We start from the raw sequence: 21,270 nt of genomic DNA on the forward strand, positions 1-21,270 counted from the left end.
GAGAGAGCTGCGAAGAACTGTGATTAGCCCAAGGTCACCCAGCTGGCATGTGTTGGAGTGCACAAGCTAATCTGGTTCACTAGATAAGCCTGCACTGCAAAAGTGGCAGAGCGGGGAATCAAAGCTGGTTCTCCAGATTACAGTGCACCTGCTCTTAACTACTACACCATGCAGGAAAATTGCAGTGACCTTGAAAACTTGTTCCTGGGGAGAGGGGAGCATGGGAAAGTCATACTCCTTCAGCCCATGGAATTACTAGTCAGGATCTGAGTGAATATGTTTCCACCACAGACGCTGGCACTTCTCAAGTGACTGTACAGACAAGATATCCTTTGTAGAACCACTGGGTCCTTGTACATCTTATGCAGCTGAATTTTTAAAAGGCTGAGATTCCAGCTTCTTCACAGTCTCATTAGCAGTCGGCAGGCTCACCCAAGACTGTCCAGATTTTCTGTAAGGCCTAAATAGCTAAGACAAAAACAGCTAGCCATGACACCGCAAAGGCTCACCTGTGACATCACAGCAGATGAGTTAAAGAAGGGCAGAAAAAAATTAGAGAACATACCATAAAAAGATAACTGAAATGCAAGAGGAGATATATACAGCCAATCATAATGGCGAGCTATTCAGCAGTGTACTGGCACTAGCATCAATCACTAGGCCATGCTGACAGAGGCTGGTGGGAATTGTAGTTCCTGAACATCTGGAGAGCTGCAGCTTCCCTACCCCTGCACTAGCCTAATTAGTAAAATGGAGGTCCCATGTGAAGATACAGTGTTTACAGAGATGCAAGACTAGGGCCCCTTCTGCACAAGCCAATAAACACATGCTAATGATGGTATAAAACCCGTTCTGAGAGGGAATTTTGCATGGATCCTGCTGCTAACGCGAGTCCGTCCCGTGTTTTCATTCCCCCAACCCAGGATTTTCAAGAATCAAACTATCCGCGATTCTTTTTAAAAAGCCTGAGCTGCAGCCGCTTTCAAGCAAATGCCCAGGCAGGAAATGCTCGCAAAGTGGCTGTGTGTCCCATTTTGTTTTTCTTTCCTGCCTGGCATCTGCATAGCCACACAGGTGCACAGGATCATGTCATGCGATAGCATGGCTATGGGCGTCCAGTCATGCCTGCCTGCGTGGCTATGCATTGGCGGGATTTAAGGTTAAAAAAACCACACGTCTCTGAGCGAAGGTGTGTTGGCAACCTGCATTGCTTCCGTGGGCTCCGTCAGCTGCCTGCATGGAGGTATGCGAATGCACCGACGGGACAGCGCGTTGCTTTATGCCAACTGCAACCCACTGTACTTTTGCTGTGTGGAAGGGACCTAGGTTTTCCCCCAGATATGCTATCAAAAAAAGAGGGGGTCATTTCACATTCATATATATGTTACAGTTACATCCAGTAATAATTTTGTATGTGCATAATATTTTAAGAGGGTCATCATACATTCACAATCATCTTCCTTTGAAGTCACTATGATCCTCTGACCACCAGAAGAACAAGTGGGTTTCTACAGGCTAGCTATGAGGATCCCTGAGACATTAAGATAAACCTTCCAGTTTAAAAAGGCTTTCCTCCTTAACAAACCTAAACAAATAATGAAGATCATCTTGCAATAAAAAAGAGAGGAGTCATTGACCATACAATATCCTTGGACGCTATTTTCCTTCCCTCCTCAGGCTCCCTAATGCAATGTTCCATAATGTATGTGTAGAAACAGAAAGGGAGTGAGGAAACTCTCTTCCATTAGTCCAAATGCCAAGTTCACACATCTCCCACTTTTGCTGAAGGCTACCATCATGGGTAAGGACATGAACACCTGCTTCTGTTCCCCTTTCTTTCCTCACTGCCAACTCCAGCTTGGCTTGCCACTCCACTATGGCTCCAGTTCTACCACCACCCCCATCTGATTTTGGCTGACTCCCCAAAGCTGTCTCCAGCTTGCCTCACCCCCTCACCCAAGTGGGCTGTCAAAGCTTCCAACCTCAGATCTCCTTAGCAGAATCAAAAGCAGACATGAACAGAATGTAGATCTATGCTTTAAATTGGAAAAACAGATTTAAGCATCTCTGTGTCTAACAGCAAAGGATCGTTCATGGCTATGATTTTTTAAAGTAATTTTAAGAAAGCCTCCCAAATATTAATAGTAGTGCCTGCAATTGTGAAGATGCTGTAACCCCACCTCACCCCAGTTTGGACTGCATTTTTGCTTGCTGTTAGTCCAAATCAACATTGTAGCAGTTGTGGAGTCAAAATAGTGTGTGTGTGTGTGTGTGCATGCGTGCATGCGCATGTAAGCAAAAGCTAGCATTGTGGTGGAAAGCCTAGTGAGAAGTAGAAGTGAGAAGCAGAGGGGTAAAATGGTGTTTCTCCTCCTTTTGATGTAGCTGCTCAAACTTTGTAATGCTTATTATGATTCATGCCGAGAGATGATTACATCAAAGATAATTATAATAAACCATACAGAACCTGAACAGTCAAATCATAGCTAATGTTATTCTGGGACATTATCTTCTCTGCCAGGTTATGACACACTTTGGTAATACTGGTAAAAGAGAAGGAACAATATGGTAAGAAGCCACTAGCTCCACTTCCCACCCTTTTCAGCTCAATTTCTCCCTATCCCTTTCATTTTCTGGTGATGGTGGCTTCTTACCATTTTTCTTTTTTTTTCTTTTTTTTTTCTTTTATGTACACTGAGAGCATATGCACCGGAGACAAATTCCTTGTGTGTCCAATCACACTTGGCCAATAAAGATTCTATTCTATTCTATTCTTACCATACTGCTCCTTCTCTTTTACCAGAAGTGGTAGAAGGAGTGTTTGGATTTATACCCCACCTTTCTCTCCAGTAAGGAGACTCAAGGTGGCTTACAAATTCCTTTCCCTTCCTCTCCTCACCACAGACACTATTGAGGTAGGTGAGGCTGAAGGAGTTCTGAAGAACTGTGACTAGGCAAAGGTCACCATGCAGGCTTCATGTACAGGAGCAGGGAAACAAATCCAGTTCAGAGTCCACTGCTCATGTAGAAGAGTGGGGAATCAAACCTGGTTCTGCAGAGAGTCCACTGCTCTTAACCACTAACCTAAATACCACCCAAACTGTGATGTGTGTGACATCTACAGACATCACTATTAACTTGAGGAGAAATCCTTCAGGTTCAAAGAAAAAGAAACAGGAGTCATGTCTGGCCCCATTTTGCAGATTTGTTTATTGGCTACTAGATTTCTTGGCTATGAGATATGGGGATGTATGTGAGAAAAAGAAATACCAGACTTTAATGTTCCATCTTTTCTTACATTGTGTATATGTTCTGTATAAAACTATTACAGCTAGCTCAGGGGTAGGGAACCTTTAACACTCAAAGAGCCATTTGGACCTGTTTTCCATGGGAAAAAAAAACACTTGGAGCCGCAAATAATTTTTGACATTTAAAATAAAGATAACACTGTAAATATTGGGGTTTTTTTTTTTTTTTTTTTACCCTTTCTTTTTACTCGCTCGGGCCTTTCTATTCTGGAGAAGCTTGCATGGATGTGTCTGCCCTGCTGCCTGCAGGGCGGGCAAGGATGCAGCCAGCGGCTTGGCCTCGCCGGCCGCCAGGAAAGCGCCCACCCCACTCCAATGGGTCAGGCGAGAGGGGAAGCCCGCGAGCAGCCGACCCAGCCGGCTGCTTGGAGCAGTTGGTGCACTCAGCTCTTTGCTGCACCGCTTGAGGGAAGCGGGCAAGGATGGGGCCAGCAGCCTAGGCTGGACTGTGGAGCCGCGAGTGCAAAGGACAAGAAGATGCCGCGATCTGCGGCTCTCGAGCCGCAGGTTCCCTACCCCTGAGCTAGCTAGAAGCAACTTTAAGGGAAATTCTCTGTCCTTGGACAACTGGAGAGAAGTTATCTGGTGAACTCAGCCCAGGATTTAGAAGCTGGGAATCTCAGTTCTATACAGATTTACAAAACAAACAATTTTGTATTGAAAATCCTGCAGTGAAAGCTAGTAGTTGTTTTTTCAAAAAGATAGAAGATGGTATTTTACTCACTCCACAAATGGTTTGATTCTATTAATTTTACTCATTTCCTGAAGCTCAATTAAAATACACATTTTTATTATATTTGTCATGCACAAAGGGCTCTTTCGCACATGCAGAATTATGCAGTTTCAGTCCACTTTCAATACTGTGTGGAATAACAAAATCCACTTGCAAACAACTGTGGAAGTGGATTGAAAGTATGTGATTCTGCATGTGCAGAAGGGCCCTACTGTGCCAATTAGCAAAATCCACTTGCAAACTTTACTACCATCAGATCCTCTTAAGATGCCAGCCACAGATGCAGGCGAAACGTCAGGAGAAAATGCTACTAGAACATGGCCATACAGCCCAGAAACCACCCAACACCCCAGTGATTCCAGCTGTGAAAGCCTTTGAGAATACACTGAACATCTCTATGGGGAGAAATTGTTCCAAGACACACAGAGACTGGAAAAACTTCTGATCAGGAAAGCACACCTACTCTGTTCTGTAACCTTTCTTCTACACTGCAGAGACACAGGAACTATTACATCATTTCTCACAGCCAAGAGGACCTTCAAATCACCACTGGATTCACCGTATCTATGGCCCTTTCCGCACGGGCCAAAAACGACGGCCTGGGGGCGGTAAAAACGCCGCCCCCAGGCCGCCGTTCGCACAGGCGGCGCTGCTGCAATGCAGCAGCGCCGACCTGACTGCGCTCCCCCTCCCCCAGGGCAGCGTCAGGCCGCCCTAAAAAACAACCCTTTAAAGGGTTGTTTTTGAGGGGAAAGCGTGTTCCTGGCGGCGCGGTGCGAACAGCACCGCCGGGAACACGCTGTTTCCGTCCCACTCACCTTGTCCCCGTCGTCGGCCTGCTGGCCGTCGCAGCCCCGCCCACACTGTCCTCCGACCCCTGGAGGTTGGAGGGCAGCGTGGGCGGGGCTGCGACGGCCAGCAGGCCGACGACGGGGACACGGTGAGTGGGACGGGGAAGAGGCAGCTCCGTGCGGAGCTGCCTGCCGTCTGCCGGCCTCTCTGGAGGCCGCCCGCATGCTTGCATGCGAACGGCCTCCGCCTCCACGGTCGTGCGGAAACGGCCTATGACTGCCTAGAACACGCACCCTTACGTGAAAGAATTCACACTACCCGCAAAGAACTTGTGAACATAGACAAGGAACTGTTATTCCTCTACATCAACACTAGCCAAAAGATGAGTGCCCAAGACTGGGATAAAATTGACAACTTCACCTACAGGAAAATGGAGAGGGACATGGCTTACCACACCACAAGACAGAAACAAAAATTCTACAAATGCCAAAAACATCAGCTGAGCCCTGAACTGACACATCAGGGACCATCATCAATCTGACTGAGAGACAACTCTCTGATGACGAAATATCCATCTTATCAGAAGGAGGCAACTTTGCTGTTACCACCACCAGAATCCCATTAGAAAATATTGTTGCTAATGTTGAATCAGTGATTTATCATCTCCCTGAGGAAGAAGTGGAGGAAGAGGGAAACCAGCAAGGATTCTGAGAAAGGCAAAACTTCTTTCCAGTAACATAATGAGGAAAGAAAGAAAAGCCATCAAAGAGCTCAATTCCAATTCAGAAATCATCATTCTCCCAGCAGACAAAGGTAATGCCATGGTAATCATGAAAACAGAACAATACAAAGAAAAAATAAGACAACTTTTGGATCCTACAACATACAAAAAACTGAAACAGGACCCTACCAATAAAATCACCAGAAAAACCAACACTTTGATTAAGAACTCAATTAATCCTAACATACACCAAGATCTGTGCAAATCTGAAGCTCTCTCTCCTAAACTTTATGGACTTCCAAAAATCCACAAGGACTCCACTCAAACCCATTTAGAGTGCCATCGTATCCCCTACATATGATTTGGCAAAATTTCTGGCTGTATAATTACAAAGCCATATTGGACACACACTACATTAAGGACTCAGCCCACTTCATAGAAAAAAAATTGGCAATCTTAAACTCAGCCCCAACAACAAACTGAGCTTTGATGTGGTTTCCCTATTCCAAGATCCCCATAGCAGACACCATTGCACTCATTAACCGGATTTTCCCAAAAAACATTACAGCCCTGTTCCAACATTGTCTCACTACAAGCTACTTCCAATGGGCTAATGAATTTTATGAACAGAGAGATGGGGTAGCCATAGGCAGCCCTCTTAGTCCTGTAATAGCAAATCTTTACATGGAACACTTTGAGAAACAAGCCCTGGAAACAGCACAAGAAAGCCCACCATATGGTTCCGTTATGTGGATGACATGTTCACAATTTGCAGTCACGGAGAAGAAGAACTAAACAAGTTTCTGGACCATATCAACAAGATCCACCTGAACATCCAATTTACTATGGAAAAAGAAAATGTGGGAAAACTACCATTTCTAGATGTCTTAGCCATCCGCAAACTGAACCAACAATTGGGCCACACAGTATACAGAAAACCTACGCACACTGATAGATATCTACATAAAAACTCCAATCATCACCCAGGACAGAAAAGGAGCACAGTAAAAACTTTGGTAGATCGTGCAAAATGAATCTGTGAACCCCACCTCCTTCAAGACGAACTGAATCACCTAAACTGGGCTCTAAGGTTACTCCACTACAGACATCAGAAGAGCTGCAAGACCAAGAACAAGCCACAGGAAAGAAGATAAACAGCCACCCAGGGGGAAAGTGTTCTTACCATATATCAAGGGAATCACTGATCATATAGGGAAACTGATGAAGAAACATAACCTTGAAACAATCTACAGGCCCACTAAGAAAATTCAACAAATGCTACATTCAGGAAAGGATAAGAAGGATCCTCTAACTTCTGCAGGAGTCTACCGCATACCGTGCAGCTGTGGACAAGTCTACATAGGGACCATTAAACGCAGCGCCCAGACACGAATCAAAGAACATGAAAGATACTGCAGACGAATTCAGTCGGAAAAATCAGCAATAGCAGAACACGTAATAAACCAAGCTGGGCACAGTATAATATTTGAAAACACAGAAATTCTGACAACCACAATGTCAGACTACACAGAGAAGCCATTGAAATCCACAGGCACAATTTCAACAAAAAGGAAGAAAGCATGAAAATGAACAAAATTTGGCTACCAGTACAGAAAAACACTAGAATCAAGACTAATGAATACCATCCAGACAAAGGATTTCTTCAGGCAGTAAACAGTCAAAGGGCTAGTGAACATCACCCAGAACACCACTCTAGGCAGTATATATACTCCAATTGTTTTACTACCATCAGATCCATGCCAGACACAGATGCAAGTGAAACAGCAGGAGAAAATGCTACCATAGAGCCCGGAAACTACACAGCACCCCAATTGTGAAAGTGGATTGCAAGTGTATTATTCTGCATGTGTGAAAGTGCCCATAGAATCACACATCTTATCTTATGGATGCTACTTCTCTTAAAAAGGAAAATATCTCCAGTTATTTATATGCGAAGTCATTTCATAGTTTGCAGGTATAACTGCCCATTCACTAATGCTGGAGCTATGCAAATAACACAGGATGAACGTATACAATGAAAAGCGTGGGAAATAGCACATCCTGGTCATTTTATGTTGTAACCTTGGAACTGCATACAACCGTCCACTGATTTATGTGTGTTTATGTATGACTACAGAGCCAGTGAGGTGTAGGTGCAGTGGCTAAGTTGCCGGACTAGGACCTGGGAAGCCCTGATTCAAATCCCCACTTGAGTCATGGAAGCTTGCTGGGAGACCCTGGTCCTGTCATATATTCTCAGCCCTGACCCTGACTAGTATTCAAATGGCAGACGTACAAGGAATAACAGGGTCATGATGTGGAGCTAGGCAATGGAAAACCATCTCTAAATGTCTCTTGTCTTGAAAATCCTATGGGGGTCACTCACCATATGCCATCTCTGACTGGATGGCAAAAAAAAAAAGTATGACAGGTTTTTTTCCTCCAGAAAATGTAACATGGGTAATGTTCTAGTCATATTCCACATTCTGGAACAGTTTACAACGCTGGATCAATTTGATATTCACAAATTAGTAATGTTATTCAGACCATGGAGTATTTGGGATATGTGGGATAAGTTCATCCTGTTTCAATCTGTAAAACGTCACACTGGGCAGTTCTTTTTGGAAAGAGTACAGTAATTTTTCGCTACATTACTCCATTCATTCTACTTGAATTAAGTGTTCTCCATGCCAATCCAGCTCTGTTACTGAATTCAGTTCAGATTCAGCCCATAATTAGTGCATATCATTACTTTTACGAGGCCCAACAGTTCAGTAACATGATTTTCAATGCGTCATTTTTTACTGGGTTGATGGAGATCATATAAAACTTGGCGTCAAGTTCGATCAGAGAGGATGTTTCATTGTGCTAAGTAATTACACAGCCAGAGGCTTTGAAGAGTTTGTGCCAATGAAACTGGACTGAATTCATCGGGACTGTCTTGGTTTAAGGATACCTAATTTAATGACAGGGCATTTTAAAGCACTTTCCAAGAATCAACAGAGGCATTAACTGATATTATTTTTTTTAAACAGCCCATACTTGTAAAGCACTGCCCCCTTCAGGGAGTCATATTTTCCATCAGCTACATTATACAATGTAGTCTATTCCACTGTTTATTGTATGTATTATCTGTTATTACTGTGTTACATTCTAGTTTTGTAATTGCATTCTTTTATGCATTGTCTAATACTTTTTTGCACCATTTCCCATTTTTGTGTTCATACTCCCATTGTACTGTTGTTGGACACCTTGTGCTGCTTGATTACACTGTGCTGCTTGCTTTACACTGTGTCATCGATGGTACAATCTTAAATACATTCACACTCTTCCCAGCTCATTGACTTTAATGCACATAGAAGGGTACAGCTCTGCTTAGGATGGCACTGTGAGTCTCCATGAGAAAAGAGTCTATAATAAATAAATTTCAAGCTGGCCTAAAGACAAGGTCTGCCTTCACAGCTCAAAGCAGATCTTTTTGGGAAGCAGAACGGCATTTAGGATGGTCAACTCCTACTTTGGTAAGAGGTGCAGCAGTATGGTTTTGTCATGAGGTGGTGCCCACTGGGCTCACAACCTTAAGGTTGCAAAGACACCCAGATAGCACATTACTACTCCGTTGTTTGGTACATAGCATACAACTGGCAGTCAGGAAGCCAATCCAGGAGAAAATATTTTTTTCTCCTAGGACAACTCAGGCTGTCCTAGGAGACCAATCAGACCAATCATCTGGTTTCACTCTCTAGGCATGTTATGTGAACAGCAGTGTCAGATCAGGCTGAAGCCTCCAGCCTCCTGCTTCCTACAACAGCTGCCTTTGAAAGACTTCCAAGGAGGGCATAAATGCAATAGCCATCTTCTGAATATGTCATTAACACCCAGGTTCCATTTAGCTGATGCAATTATTAACTGTTGATAGACCAACAAATCTGACTAATCCAATGGTTATCACCATATTTCCATAAGAAATTAATTCTAATTATATATGATATAAAAAAGTACTTTCTTTACTCTCTCTTGAATCTACCACCAGGCCAACCACTTAGTGACCAAGTTCTAGCAGTATCAGAGAGGGAGAAAAATGTTTTGTAATTGGCTTTCTCTACATTGCTAACTAGTTTGTAAACTTTGTTATATCTGCTCTTCTGTTACCTTTCTTTCTAAACTCAGAGACCCAGATACTTTAGCTTTTCCTCCCAAAAGAACATCTTCAACATTTTAGCTGCCATTCCACCATTTTTTCTAGCTCAGTCTTATCCTTTGTAAGCTGGGTATTGGAACTCTAACCAGCTATTCCGACTGGAGCCACACTACACATTTACATGGAAATTATCTAGAGTTGGTATAGTGTAGCAAGTTCAAAAATGGAGACACAAGCCAGGAAGTGCCCAATCCAAATTGGGAACATCTGTGCCACTAGAGTAACCAGCATCAGCCAGGGACATCCTTGTGGCTCATCAGCTGCAGTATGTGTAGCAGAGGGCTTTAAGTGTATTTCATTTTGCAGAGCTGTGAAACAAAAGCGAGATGGAAATATTTAAGTAGACACATAAATCCCATAAATGGAATACAATTTAGCAGGGTAGCCATATTAGTCTGCTGGACTGTCTCTATAATACACCCTCCAATAGAAACGTCATAACTGTGAGAGGCTCAGTACTGCTAAGTGGTTCACTAAAACTTATACCCTACAACAAATTCTTGGTCTTTTGATGAAATCAATCCTGAATTGTCTATGGAAGCTAAAACTGAGGCTATTGTACTTTGGTCACATTACAAGAAGACAAGAGTCACTGGAAAAGACAATAGTGTTTGGAAAAGTTGAAGACTACATGAAAAGAAAAAAATCCAACAGGAATCCAACAGGAATTGGCTAAATGATACTGCCTATGCTATGGTTAGATTTGAGTCCAGTAGCACCTTGGGAACCACCAAGAATTTCAGAGTATAAGCTTTCAGGAGTCAAAGTTCTGTTCATCACACACAAATCAGAAATGAAGGGATTTTTGACTCTCAAAAGTCCACACTGTGAAACTCTGCTTGGTCACTGAGTTGTTACTGGACTCAAATCTAACTGTTCTACTTCAGACCAACATAGCTACCCTCTGAAACTGCATGTGCTATGCATACTATTTCTGATCATGATTTAGGGCTATACCTTCATCCTTTATAGAAAGAAGCTGTTCCCTTCAACCTGAACTTACTTTTCCCTTACTTTTCTGAGTGTTAGAAGACTATAAATATATAGATGGAATAGTCATGGTTGCTGGCAAAAGTCCCCAGCAGAAAGTATCCCTAAAACAAGGTATACAAGCAACTATGGATCAAACTCTCAATTTTCCCCAGATAGATTGTATAAGCTACTGGCTACATGCTTGGTCCCATGAACAGCAAGACATAGACAAGGGAAGCTAATTAGTTGCTATGGAAAAAAAAAAGCAAGCCAGAACCTAGAAGAGAGAAGTTGCTGCTGTCCTAGTCAGGGAGTCATAAGCAGGTAAAATACATATGATGAGCTGAGATGGGAAAGTCATAGCCTATCATGTCAATACATTTTCCATTTAATGCATTACATAGACATCTTAGTCAAACAAAATACTGGCAATGTTCTGACATACACAGCATGCAATCTTCTCATGATTTTGCAATGTGTTCCTAATTTTGGATTTCTTTATGAGGCAACTCTATTTTATGAAGCAGTCATGGGTGATTCATCAATGGTAACTGAGAATCTACCAGAACATAAGAGCAGACCACTTCAAGGGAGACCTGGAAACAATCAGAGGTCCTAGGCTAAACACCTAAGCCCACTGATGAAAATCATTCTAAAGAGGAAGATTTCTCAACAGATCAGTTTTAGCTTTGTAGAATTTAGGTTACCTTCGTGTTAGTGATTGATCATCTGATCTGACTGTTGAAGATTTCAAATTGATCAGGAAAGATAACTATACAGGCCCTCTTCTTTTACCCCCTAAGATCAGCAAATGACAAGGCATTCGCACAGTATAAAGGGAGGCTAATTTACCGTAGTTATGTCTCTGCTCCCCTCAGGCCCTTGTGCCAACTCCCCTATTTCCCATCCCTTTAGCCACAATACTGGCAGAGAAACTGGCTGGCAAGGCCAATCTGAATGAAATACCCATCTCTGTATACAGCCCTGTTACACCAACTGCAATTGTATTCAGTGGACTATTGTCACACCACAAAATCTGTGTCTGGAAATGTGATTTTCACTTGATTTTAAGCATACGTAGGAATAGATTCTATTTCAAGCAGACTTACTTCTATGTAACTTTGTTGGGCTATAATCTACACCCACTATTTTAATACTAAGGCAGAGAAGTAGGTTCCAATGAAATTAGTAGCACTTCCAAATGGGCACTTAGGGTAAACATTCTAGAACAGTAGCCACATTAATAGATAATACAGGCAGAGAATCCACAAGGACTTATCTTGGCTTCAAAGCCCCCACAGCCCTAGAAATGGCCCTTCCTCCTACCCCTGCCTTTTACTAAGTGTAACCAAGGTTTAAATGCTAAAAATGTCATGTGGCAGTGGCCACTGAGAATATGTGTTTCTTGAAGCTATATGTGCTGCTTCTATTAATTGAGGGGGGGGAGGGTTAACCCCATATATATGTGTATGATTTAGCTTTCAAATTTTTCTTCAAACCTGAGACTTTTTTTAGGTTTGCAAACATTATCTGTTTTGTCTGTTCATGCCTTAACTCTCTGGATTTAAGTATCCTTAAGAATAAGATTTAGATATATTGATTATCTTGGATCCTGTCTAAAATATCTGTGGATAGAAGTATTTCTGTCCATAGAAACATGGCTTCCCTGTAACCCAAAGAGACCACATAATATACTGAGAGACAGAAAACACCCAAGGAATCATACAGGATGCAAGAACTGCTCCATGATGGGGAAACTGACAAAAAATGCCCCCCGGCCCCTGCACTGGGAAATTTTAAATGGGATCCAACCTGACATCCAAACATGTTCAGTGCCCAACATCAATAGAAATGGCTTATATTAAAACAGGTGTATGCATTCACAAAGCTCTACCTGCAACATTCTGAAGAGGAAGCACCAAAACTGGGTTTATTATTATTATTATTACCCAGGCAAGTTAAAACTGTCTCCCTTCTTCTAGTTACTTGTATTGCAACGTTAAATGATTTAGTATGGATGGATTAATTCTTTCTCATTGTGATTTCTGTACTTTTTATAATTTTCCATCTGTATATCAAAAGGTTCTTAATACAGTCCACTGGAATGTGGAGGATATCACCCTGTCAATGTACTGTTAAGCTACTTCCATATAGTTCCTCCAAAAGGACAGACAGAGACAGTCGATCTAAGACATTTAAACAGAAGAGAAAGGCACCTCTGGCACTGTGGCATCCCAGGAAGTTGTCTGTCATGCCTTATGGACAGGCCAGCTCTAAAAACCAGACATTAAGGATACACTTGCACTGGAGCTCCCTGGGTCTGTATGCCCCCCCCCCCCCCGCGACATGTGTAAAACCCTTTTTTAAAAACAAGGGTGGAAAAACTGCAGCTGGAGAAACCAGTCAAATATGATAGGAGGATTGATGGCGTACAAAAAAGTTGTCCATCTGTCCTATCTGTCAGATCTTGAGACTGAAGTCAATAAGCAGACTCTGGATGCTGGATCAGAAGTCTTTATTGATAACAGCTAATACCTGGCTTTCAGAAAGTTAGTTCTGCCAGACTACGAAAATACAGTTGCCGTTATCCCCTCAGAGTTCCCGCCATAATCCCCACTCCCTGATTCCCATGGATTGTGAGAATAACGCAAAGGAAAAACAGATGTTTGGGAGTTGCCGCAGGCACCATTCCCCCCCCCCCCATGCCACTGGTTGCTCCTAGTTAACTACAGTTACTATCATCAAAGGAAAATGAAAGGATAGGGAAAAGGTCCATTAACATACCCTGTTTCCCCGAATATAAGACATCCCCGGAAAATAAGACGTAGTAGAGGTTTTGCTGAAGTGCGAAATATAAGGCATCCCCCAAAAGTAAGACGTAGCAAAGTTTTTGTTTGGACGAACAGAATACAGAAATATAAGACATCCCCTGAAAATAAGACATAGAGCATCTTTGGGAGCAAAAATTAATATAAGACACTGTCTTATATTCGGGGAAACACGGTATCAGAAGGTGAAGACAGCTTCCCCCTTCCCACAGCCAGGTGGGTGGAGCATACTGGCTTCCATTGCCAGTTAGAGATGCCCATTAGTTGGCTTCCCTGGTTCCTCTGACATCTCTGCCAGTCCAGGAAGGCCCAGAACTGCATCAGGACCAGGATCTTTACCAGGAACAAACTATACAAACATGTGAGGTTCTTATACTGGGTCAAATCATTGGACTGGACTGTCTATTTTTCAACCAGACTTCGAATCTCTGTTCTTCAAATGCATGTGGATGCTGTTGCAATTAATAAAATACAAATTCTTTTTAAAATCATTACTGAATTCACAGTAGCCCTTTGTCATAATGTATTTTCTCAGTCACCTGACAATAATAATATAACTACTATCATGTGAGGGTTGACAAAATTTTCTGATATTGCACAGCGGTCCTCATACTCAAAATGGGTAGGAACCACTTCTATTTGGTTGATTTAGAAGTAGCATTCCCAAGCCTACCTACAGTTGTTTATAGGATTGGGAACATGTCATAGGCTCACATGCTCCCCACCCCTTCCTGCTCCTCTCTTGTACTTTCTTTTCCTCCCTCTCCTTCCTCTTTCTCAGCTAATCATCACTTATGATTACATACAAACTGAACAAATTATGAATTATGGACTACCTACATCATAATTTGCAGGAAACAGAAAATTATGGTTTGTCCTGAAAAAAGAAGGAAATCTGAATGCATACAAGGAGGCGGAAGAAGGATCACATGCACCCCTGGGTTCAGGTGCAAATAAGAAAAGCATAATTAGCCATTATAAAATAAGTTCTTGCTTCTGTCCAATATATGTGCTTCATACTATGTGAAGATTATAGGTGGGGTTTAGCTTGAATTCTGATGCATCAGTTCCTACAAACTCTATTCAGTTCTTGGCTTCATTGACTGACAAATTTTACTTGGATATGATAGTCATGATTATTTTGGGTAAATGTACCACAAATGTAAAATAAATGTGAGAAGAAGCATATCTTTATGCAAAGGGAGGAAGAAAAGAGATCTTAGGAACTCATAGCCTTTTAGTGTTTTCCAAAGCTATACACAAAACTGTCAAATTATTCTGGTTTAAGTTAACAGCACTGTGAGAAACATATCCATAAATTAGTACTTAACATACTTACTGCAAACTAATCTGTGACATATGCAAACTCATCCTTTAATTTCTATCCACAGAAAGCTGAAGCCAAGAAAGGCACATAAGATGTATAGGTAATCTGTTTAACACTAGAAAATATACTGTGGAAGGAAAACTTATACAAACATTGCAATCCTAAATGAAGTTACACCCTTGTAAATTCATTTAAGTCAACAGGCTTAGAAGAACATAAGTGTTTAGGATTTTTACAGATGAATATGCACAATATACCGCCTGTACCATTTTGTATGATGAGTGTGAGCAAGTGATAGGTACTGGGAGAGATACCACAGTAATGACGTAAGAACGTTAAACAGTATTTGGTATATAAGCAACTATTTTTTTTCAAAACAGAATGTATGTGAAATTGTTCAGCTGCTAGTTTGAACATATGCTTCTTTCGTATTATAGTGCTAGATTATGTCATTAAGAAGTTCAGTTTCAATTTTGGGACAATATGTAAATAGATCATTGTACCAAGGCAGCTGTTAAAGGGATCCCAAGATGAGTTATTTGTTTAGCTGAATGTGCTCAACAATAGCTTTTGTCCAAGAAAGAACCAGAGCAAACAATGATTGTACAAGGGCACACTTGAAAACAATTACTTTTCACCCATTAGCTGACAGCCTCAGCTGTGAACCTGTCTAAGGTAGAGAGGACCACTGTGTATAACACAACATCTTGTAAGAAAACTTATAAAATAATACCCAAAACCAAAGGTTAGTAATCCATTATTTGCTCATGAGTTTAATGAGTCCAATGATGAACAGGGCACAATCCAGATACCATAAGAATAAAATATCAATGACATCATAAACAAAAATTAAGGGGTGTTGTAATCTCATGTCTATGTACTGAAGTAGTATTCTCTGTTGCAGTTTTACAGTGCTTAAGAGGTTGGCAAAGTTTCCATGCTAAATACAAATCAATGATTTGATTATAAAATTGCCCGGGAATGACAAATGTTGTGTAAAGCCAAAAGGCTATTTGTAATTAGAACTATCTGCTGAGCATGCACATTTACTTCTAAAGACTGCTGAAACACCTATTCTTTATGATACTTGCCCTTGTCTGCGGATGAATGTATCATAAGTGCTATATCACATCAAAACTGTAACAATGTGCTACTTGGAGCCCTTCCAAAGTATCTTGCTCTGAGTCTGCTGTTTCTAAATCTAATGTATGCATTCTGCATGAAAAAGCCATCCATTATGTGTTTTGTGCATTAAAAGTGGTACATCTTTGAAAACTGTGCTATTTGAGAGACTTACTCCCATTTTAATGTAAAGGGTTAATGATATGTTTTTGAACATTTGTTTGCAAAACAATGCTTATTACCAAGCTTTAAATGAGATACAGAATACATGTAAGGCTCAGAAAGTTGTGTTATGATTCACATTAAATCCCATGTGCTCCTGTGAGAATGTTTCCAATGCCATATTTAAAAGGAAAGAAAATCTTGAACCACAAACAAATGATATGAGATCATGCTTCACTAGTAGTGCCTAAAAATTCAACGATTGTCTGAAATCTCACCTTTAATTCATCACATGGAGCTTATTTATTGCAGAACCTTCCAGTGAGTTCACAGAGCAGATGCTCCTGCTACAGGGGCCAGATATTACTAATAGGGTAAACTAAGGACATTTTCTCCTCAGCTTTACTCTGACTTTTATGGGTTTCAGTGAGAGTCTTTAGGAGGTTATCTGAATGTAGTTAGTGTGTAGTTTAATGCAATTACCACACAGGAGCTTTACTGACACTACCTCTAGCCAAACATGCGGAGAAAATATTCACCCAAACTCCTGCTGCATCTGGCAAGAATAGTTTCCTCTGCTGAAATCCCTGCAGCAAAGACAGCTCTTGCTCATCTGGGAACGGACGCGACAGGACAAATGCTCCCTCAAAAGGCATGAACATTTGGACAGAGCTGGGGACTGAAGGAGAATGATGTTCTCCAGTTTCACCCATTAGCGAACCAACCAACAAACACAATGGTGTTGTTGTTATTCTTTTGCCATAAGCAACAGGACTCTGTGTGTGGGCAGCAGTTTAGTGGGCAGGAGGATAAGTCGACCCCTTTTTGTCCTATTGATTTTTTTCCTATTTGCATGACTTGAGCAAATTAAATGATGCAATATGGCTTTTTGTTACAAAACAAAGTGAGAGATACCACCCAGACACATATGTTGATTCGTAGAAGCTGTTTACATGAGAATGGAGTGAAATCTACCGTGAACTGAGCATAAAAATTCGATTCAGGCTGGGTATTTTTTTTTATTATGCTTGGGCCAGAAAGACTGAAACACAAGTTTTCCAAGACGCTCTCAGACCTTGACAACTGCAGTGTTGTAACAGAGGAATTCTTAATTAAACCTAAAAGCTGGGGGAGGAGAAGGGAGGGAGTGAGAAAGACACCTGATTGTTTATTTCACGTGCAGTGATTCTCAATGACATTTATTCATCACGTTTCCCTACCCAGATCCAACACTTCACATTGTTGTTCTGATTAAAACAGTCTGAAAACTTATAATACTAACACAGCGGAGCACAGCAAATCATGGCCTCATAAAAAATGCATCCTTCTTATTCTAAGATTCCTAGAATGGCAGTTATTGTAACGAGTCTCAGGGAGAGGAGCTCTCCCACTCTGCAGCTCAATAAAATCTGGAACTTGTCATGGTGTGTGATGCGAAAAAGAGTGCTAGAAACTCCTTGCTTATTCACTTTGAAAGAAATCAGTGACAGCCACAATATGCTTTTATCCCATCCCCAGCCTGTAATGGAATAACTTTGTGGAGTGCCTTATCCCACTTTTCTTTTCTTTCCAGAGGCCCAACTTAATTGGTGAATGTTTGCAATGTTCAGGCATCATCTCCTCCCCAAATCACCATCTGCTACTGAAATTTCCTGACCAAACATGCGGAGAGAATCATACACACTTTTCTACCCTCAGAAAAAATAAACGGGGAACCACTGCCAGTTTAATTTATAGTTTCACTGTTGCCAGGGGTGGGTGAACTTGTTCCAAGAAAACCCTTCATACTTCACTGGCAGTCACAACCCTCCTCCGTTCAACCTGGGGTGCAAGTCTACCTTAATTCCACTTGCACTGAGAAATAACTGGTAAATCACACTTTCTCCTTTTCTCCAAATGACAAAACTAGGACCTGCGACTATGTGTGTGCACATGCATTCCTTCCCTTTTCCTAATTTCTCCTCTTTTAAAAGATTATTATTAAAGATTATTAAAGATTCACAAGAAGCAGGCTGTTCTTGCTACCCTAATGACTGAACAGTGCCAAAAGTTTTAAGATGCTTCCTTACTATTCTCCGAAGCCATCAGTATCAGTTTGAAACTACATCCCTGAATTTCCCTAGGTCTCCCTTTAACTGATGCATTTCACAGGGCTAAAAACACGACCCTGGAAGTTTTCAAAGTGAGGAAGATGATACATACTCATACATATTCCTAAATTAACATGTGTTAGTGCACCACTAGTTTGATCCTGGAAGAGGTCAGGAAGCAATACAGCCCACTGTACCAGAAGCTCCTGTACTTAAGAAGAAACCATGCTCGCCCGAGCTCAGGTCACTGCCAAGTCTCTAACAGTGTAATCCCAAGCAGAGTCACCCCTTTCTAAACCCACTGACTTCAAGGATGTTACGCTGTTCAGGATTGTTACACGAGGTCTGTTTCAGCCTCGTTTCTGCTTCTCCCACTGGAGGCATCTGAGAGAGAACCGACAGGTTGCAAGGCACGAGGATCCAAACCTGATTCTCAGGTGAATCGATTCACCTCGGTGAGGAGTTGGGGGTGCCTACCTTGTTCTCGGACAGCTGCAGCACGCCTTGGCTCTCAGCCCGGGGGCAGCAGGACAGGCGAGGGTAGAAGCCCCGGCAGGGCAGCTCGGCGCCGTCGGGGGGCTCCAGCAGCATGAGCCTCCTGTCCCGCTTTTTGAGGCGCCTGGGGGGGCTGCCGTTCAAACACCGCCGCCTCTTGGTGCCGTTCTCCCGGAACTTGGCATCCCCCTCGAAAAAGCAGAGGACCACGGCCACCAAGAGCAGGCGCAGCGGGAGCATCTTCAGCGCCACCATGCCCGGGCGAGCTCCGTCGCCGGAGTGACAATCCAAGAGTCAGTCTGAGACCCGGGAAAAAGGGGGAGACCAGACCGGAGGGACGCGCCAGCAAACGGCACGCGGGCAAAAAGTGCTGCGCGGCGGGGCGCGAGGGCGGCCAGAGAGTTAGCCGCGGCGGAGAGCCAAAGGGGTTCTTCGCTAGGAGGCGGCGGCAAGGGCAAGTGCCTTCTCCTTATTCCATATAAAGCAAGCCGCCGTTGAGGAAGGCCAGGCTGGCCGGGGTGATGCCTCCTCTGCAGCCGCCGGGAGCTCGAGCTTACTGGGGCTCTCATGTTTCGCTCCCTCTTTTCTTCTTTTTAAGCAGCGCGCGGGGAGGTGCTGCCACCGCGCGCCCCTTCACGTCACCGAAAGAGGGACTCGCGGGGAGAACCGGGGCGTGCGCGCGTGGGGGGGGGGGGGAGGACGCCTCCGCGAAGGAGGCTCAAAGCGCGCTCGCTCGCGCGGGCGCGCCCACTTGGCCGCTAAGGTGAGGAGGTGGGTATATTGAGATGTGGGAGGGGGGAGGGCCAAGGAGCAGTCGCTGTGGAGAGGTGAAAAAGAGATGAAGGGGGGGGAGAGAAGCCGTTTGCCATAGTAGCCAGTACCTGGGGGCTTTTCATCTATAGCAGTGATTCCCAACCAGGGTTCCGTGGTACCCTGGGGTGTGGTGAGCATGTCCAAGGGGTACCAGGGCAACACTACCAGCCCCCCTCACTTTTGCGGCGTCTTCCGCCAGTGTCAGCAAGGACATGGAGCTGGACCAGGAGGCAGGACCTGCCACAAGGTCAACAGCCACTTCCCGACCCACAGTACTTCCCTTCACCCTGGAAGGAGAAGCCGAAGGTGAGGAATGGTAGGGGTGGCAAGCAGGGGCACTGGGAGGGGAAGGTGGGGGGGATGGCAGGGGTACCTGAGATATGAAGAGTGAAGTCAAGGGTACTGTGACATTGAAAATGTTGGGAAATACTGATCTATAGAATGACCAGGGGTGGTCACCTCTCCGATCCCTGCCACTTTTGAAACTTTTAAGTGGTAGAAGTTTCAACCGATTCCCACTGCTAAATTTTTGTTTGGGAAGACTCTCTTATCTTGTTTGGCATGCGACTGCTAAGTGCACGAGAAGGAGACAAGGTAACCACCTTAAGAGTGGAGAAGAGACTTACCACAACACCCACAGGCAGAGGGTTAACTGTGCCAAGGTGCTCCATGCTGGCTGGAAAAAGTCACATTTTGACCTGCAGTAGTTGACCTCTAGACATCATGCTATTGGGCTACAATTCTTACTGCCTAATCCATCTTGTTTCTCAGTGAGAAAGGCGAACTGTACATGAGTAAATAAACTTTGTTTTGAGGAAAAAGAATTCTGACACTTTTCATGATTCTTTTATCAGGACAAAGGGAGTGGGACCCTAGCCTAACACCAGGTTCACACTTTACAAAAGCTTAGATTCAGAGGCCAAAGTTTGGCCTGTAATCAAGCCCGCCTGCAAAGCAATCAGTCCAAAGTTTTTATAATTTTGTTGAAAGGTGCTCTAGTTTCTTGGACTACCTAAATGCCTGGCAGCAAATCTGTGGCTGACCAGTGATTTTTTTAAAAGGAAAGGAAAGAAAGGATCCCAGGGATTATGTAATGGAGCAACCAAACTATCAAGTGACACGATTCACAAAACCTGAACTTTTTAACCTAGCCGCTAATCTGTAATCTGATGTAATCTAAATCCGCACACTGAAAGTCAGAAATGTGAAAGTAATGTCAGATCTGAGGGCTCTAAGTGAACACCAAGCTGTTAATAAAGTTCAGTGCATATGAAATACGGAAAGTGCTCAGACACAGAACTTTCCCCTCAGTTTTGTCCTTGATTTCATTTGCAGCCCATCACACAGCCTACCTTTATCTCTATCAGATAGAAAGTGTAGGTTTATGTACCCAGACATTAGATGCACGGTAGCAGTATATGAGAGACTTCCTAAATTACATCCATCTTATTGATGTGTCCTAAGGCCATGAAAACTGTAACTGTAATCTTTATAAGGTTGGCCAAAAGATCTTGTTCTGAGTGTACTCCCAGATCTTTATTAGATTACTGGAACTCCCTTGATAGGTTTCCCTTGATAGGTTTCATGTCGACAACCTTCCTTAAAAAAAAGACACCTAGAACCACCAGTGAAGGTATGCCAGAGGTAGCATGTTTCAAAAAGCACTTCTACCGACATAAAATGTTCTAGGCAGGTGAATTTGTTTC

General features: G+C 42.9%; 1 protein-coding gene across 1 annotated transcript in view; it reads right to left on the bottom strand.

The window, feature by feature from the left end:
* Nucleotides 1–19,380, bottom strand: part of LOC125440353 (hedgehog interacting protein) — a 107,251-nt gene extending 87,871 nt beyond the window's left edge. Inside the window, exon 1 of the mRNA XM_048510132.1 lies at nt 18,734–19,380. Coding sequence (XP_048366089.1) covers nt 18,734–19,006 — 273 coding nt within the window. The 5' untranslated portion in view covers nt 19,007–19,380. The remainder of the gene's footprint in view (nt 1–18,733) is intronic.
* Between the last annotated feature and the right edge of the window lie 1,890 nt (nt 19,381–21,270).

The sequence above is a fragment of the Sphaerodactylus townsendi genome, linkage group LG10 (genome assembly GCF_021028975.2).
Source record: "Sphaerodactylus townsendi isolate TG3544 linkage group LG10, MPM_Stown_v2.3, whole genome shotgun sequence".
NCBI lineage: Eukaryota > Metazoa > Chordata > Lepidosauria > Squamata > Sphaerodactylidae > Sphaerodactylus > Sphaerodactylus townsendi.